The sequence below is a fragment of the Microtus ochrogaster genome, linkage group LG9 (genome assembly GCF_000317375.1).
Source record: "Microtus ochrogaster isolate Prairie Vole_2 linkage group LG9, MicOch1.0, whole genome shotgun sequence".
Classification (NCBI taxonomy): Eukaryota; Metazoa; Chordata; class Mammalia; order Rodentia; family Cricetidae; genus Microtus; species Microtus ochrogaster.
The window spans coordinates 12432886-12437011 of NC_022034.1; the positions used below are offsets into that span (position 1 = coordinate 12432886).

Consider the following 4126-nt stretch of genomic DNA (forward strand, 5'->3'; position numbering starts at 1 on the left):
ACAGTGACACATAGTGTGTGTGCACATGAACTACCAGCTATTTCTCAAAACCAGTACTAATTACTCCGTTTCAAACTATTAAGAACTGATCCCTGGATTTGGTATTACAAATGCCATATGAACCGAGGGAGGGTATGCCTCAGTTAAGTGAGTGCTGCGAGCATCTGTGAAGCCCTGAGTTCAATCCCCAGCACTGGGGGGAGGAAGGGGGAATCAGTATCTGAAGCTATGTCTCCTTTACAATGTTAACAAACATTCAAACAGAAATCTATCCCCAGTTATTTTCTGAAATTTCAAAATGAGGGAAAGCACTCTTATAAATGAGCGAGGGGGTGAAATTCGGCAGACAGAGCCCTAATCATGATTAACTTGTTACGAAAGCTTGAGATCCTCCACAGCGGGGCTATTCGCCGTCTCACCTAACTTACTATCTTCATTATCAAAAAGATCCGAGCACCTGAATTGGACATTCCTTTTTGGTTAGCAGAAAACACCCAAACTAAAATTTCAATTAAGAGTGTGCTGAGGGCAGGAGAGATAATTCAAGGGGCAAGGGTGCTTGCCAAAAGCCTGAACTGAGTTCAACTGCTGGGCCCCACCCCACGTGGTGGAAGGACAGAAGCAACTCCTTCTGTCCTGTGACCTCCGTACACATGCTGTGACTTATACGAATTAGTAATGTTTTTAAAAAAAATCACACAAGTCAGGCAGTGGTGGCAAACAACTTTAACCCCAGCACTCAGGAGGCAGAAGCAGGTAGATCTCTGGGAGTTCAAGACCAGCTGGTCTACAGAGCTAGTTCCAGGACAGCCAAGGCTACACAGAGAAACTCTTTCTCAAAAAGTCAAAAAAATAAATAAAGGGAAGAAGGAATGAATGAATTAATGAATAAATAAATAAATATCACACAGAAAGCATTTGCTACAATACTTGATGGATAAGCAGCAATTTGTTCAAGTAAATCGAAGAGTTACCCGATTTCAAAGGCATGTATAGATCATGGGGTTACATAAAACCCAAACGGTAAGAGAACTGAGACTGTACTTCAGTGCGGAGGAAGAGAATAATGTAAAGAGATTTCCTTGGTAACCATTCTTCACAGACTTTCTGTATTTGGCTCTCACTCTGGCTCAACAAACTAGGCCAATGTCTAAAACTAGCAAGACTTGAACTCAGAAGAGAGACGAGTCTGCAGCTCCCCCAGGAATGCCTTCCCAACCTGGCATCAAGGAAACGGGCTGGGAACCAAGAGCGCTAACATCCCAAGGCTTCAGCCCCTGCTTTGACTGCCTCTCTGCCTCTCTCCTTCCGCAGCAGACAGAACTGTTCACCCATCAGATGGACGGCAAGTGCCAAGAGGCCTTCAGCTTCCTGCTGCACAGGGCTCCTTCCTTCACAGAGAGGAAGTAGACTCTAATAACACAAAGGTTCTTGGTTGGGTTGGCAGCTGAAAGTCACTTTCTTATCTATCAATTATCTCCCCACCCCACCCCCACAATCAAAAGCGTCAACTCTGGAGAAAGTAAAGCCTGGCAGAAGAAAGGGTAACCTGGGGTAACAAGAGGCAAAGGGTAACCTGGGGTAACAGAAAGCAAGCTGATCCCTGCACTCAGAGTTGTTCTTTGACAGTGTGGAGCTATGTACAATGTAAGGAACCACACTAGGACTGAAGGGCTGACCTAATTCCATCTTTCCTTTACCGGCAAGATGAGGACAGACAACACTCAGCTACAGAACAGGGCCTCAGGAGCAAGCAGTGTACAGCTCAACATCACATAAAATGTAGTCAACGGCTCTTCACATCCACTTTCTAGAGAACAAGCTCTGGCCGACTTGTTTCCTCAAGGAAGAGTTTCGGGGAAATGCGGAGAAGAAACTCCTGGGAGGAAGGTCTGTTAATGGCTGCCATGGCTTAAGAGCCAGCATTACAGGACCGTCCCAGTTCAGAGGCAGTAAAATCATTTCCCCCACTGCCAGGCACAGCCTTTCTGGTGCTCCCGGTCACTAAGCAGCCTGACAAGCCTGAATCTAATTGTGTCCTTTGCAAGGCCTGCGTCTCCTCAGGCCGGCTGAACAAGCAAACTCTAAGACCCTGGGACCGTGAGCTGATGTCACTAGCTGAGCAGCCATGTATGGTTAACGACACTTGATTCTGAAAGGGAGAAAAAGATGGGGACTTTTGTTTAAGAACAAGAACGGCTTCTCCTATCCAAGACAACTAACCAAATTCACAAATGAAATCAGAAGCCTTTTCTAGACATACCACAGAAATAGTCTAAGAGAAGAAACTTTGGGGAAACTTATGCTGATGCTAGCCCAGGCTGGTGGCAACGTCTGTAATCCCACCATTGGGAGACCAAGCTTGAGGACAGCCTGGGCTAACACGATCAGACTATCTCACAGCCCCATATCTGAGGAGTTAGCCTTAGAAATGTGCGGAAGTCAAGGTCACCGAGAGCAGCGAGACCACAGTCTACCAAGCAGGAATTTTGTCTACTTTGTTGCAAGATCAATTTCCATTTTTAAAAAAGAAAAAACACACTGAAAATGGTCAATTTCATTGCAAGTTCAACTTTCCGTCTTCAACAAAGAAAAAAGGGGATAACACAGAACACCCCCAAATTCTCTCAATACTAGTAACACAGAAATAAAAAAGAAAAAAAAGCTATCACTACAACAGGTGAAGGAAGAGAGAAGCTGGTACCAACCTGCTGCTGTGGGTACTGCATGCCTCCCAGGGCCCCTGGAGCCCGGCCCTGCATGCTGAGGGGGTACCGCTGTGCGCCTGGGGGACCATAGGAGCCTCCTGGGTATGGACTGCTCTGCTGTGGCTGGGAATGGGGGTGAGTACCCATCCCATACAACTGAGGCCTCTTCATCACCATTGGATCCATTGGACTGCCCTGTGAGGAAATAAAGAAGAGAGTTTATTAGCTATTACGTAGAACAAAGGCAGACTCTGAATCTTAATACATACATAAAACACAACCATCTAAATCTTGAGATTAAAGACCACAACTCCAAAAAATACTAATCTAGAACATTAAAGTTAAGAGACATTTTCTTAAACTAACTTTCAGAAAGGATTTTAAAATAAAGAAGATCTAGAATCAATTATACAGAGAGAAATTATACATCTAAGCACCTAGAATCCTAAAAAGCACAGATAATGTGATTACTAAGAAAGATAAAGATGACTGACTGGCAGCACTTTTGATTCAAAGTATCATAGTGATGACATTTTAGACCTGAAATCTACAGAGCCTGAGGGAGCATAGTGCCAAGTATTCGCTGAAGTAAAAAGAAGAATTTTAGATAATGCAAAATGCTTTCAGATAAACATTTCCAAAGATAATGAGTGTGTATCAATAGCCCCAGACTGGGAATCACAAGCTAATAAACACCTTAGCAAAAACACTAGTTCAAAGCTAACTCTGAATTTATTTTTGGTCTGGTGAGTCAGTTCTTGGGCCCCAGGGCAGAGGCCAGAGAAGCTGGAGCAGAAGTCAAGCAGGGCCTTCCCAACCTGGGCTACCAGAGAAGCAGGGCTGCAAGGGAAGACATCGCCTGAGGCCACAGGGCCCACAGCACTCTCAAGCAGATCTTCTCCCCAAACCTACTGTGTGCCAGGCTCCCACACAAGCTGGTGAGCACTCTCAGGAAGAGCTGCGGACTAACTGGGGAGCCAGGCTCAGGGGGGAAGTGCAAACAGAACTCCAACTTCAGAAGCGAAGCTGCCTGCTGTGTCTGAGGAGGATATGGAAGCTACTGGTGTGTGTGATGCAGGAGACTGAAGATTTGCTGCAGAAGGCCGAGGCCAGAGCCTGAGCCAAAGCCTGACAGGTCATCTCAGGCTGCCTCTTCCCATGACCCTCTGGGTGCTTTTATAGAAGGCTGTCACCAGAGCCACCTGTCAGGACTGTCCTCTCAGGAAGTGGCTGAAAGCCGGGCCGGCTGCCATACTGGGCAGGTGAGATAGAGGTCCTGTGATGGACAGGCAGCAGGGATGAGACTTCAGACACACACACACAGGAAGACTCAGAATCTACGAAGTGATGGACAGGCAGCAGTGATGAGATTTCAGACACACACACACACACACACGAAGACTCAGAATCTACGAAGT

At 46.1% G+C, this 4126-nt stretch overlaps 1 protein-coding gene across 3 annotated transcripts in view; it reads right to left on the reverse strand.

Annotated features, from left to right (window-relative positions):
• Arid1b (AT-rich interaction domain 1B) overlaps positions 1–4126 on the reverse strand; it is a 357068-nt gene that overhangs the window by 306961 nt on the left and 45981 nt on the right. For all 3 annotated transcript variants that reach the window (XM_005363408.2, XM_026787331.1, XM_013352342.2), the window contains exon 2: positions 2709–2903. In XM_005363408.2, coding sequence (XP_005363465.1) covers positions 2709–2903 — 195 coding nt within the window. The remainder of the gene's footprint in view (positions 1–2708; positions 2904–4126) is intronic.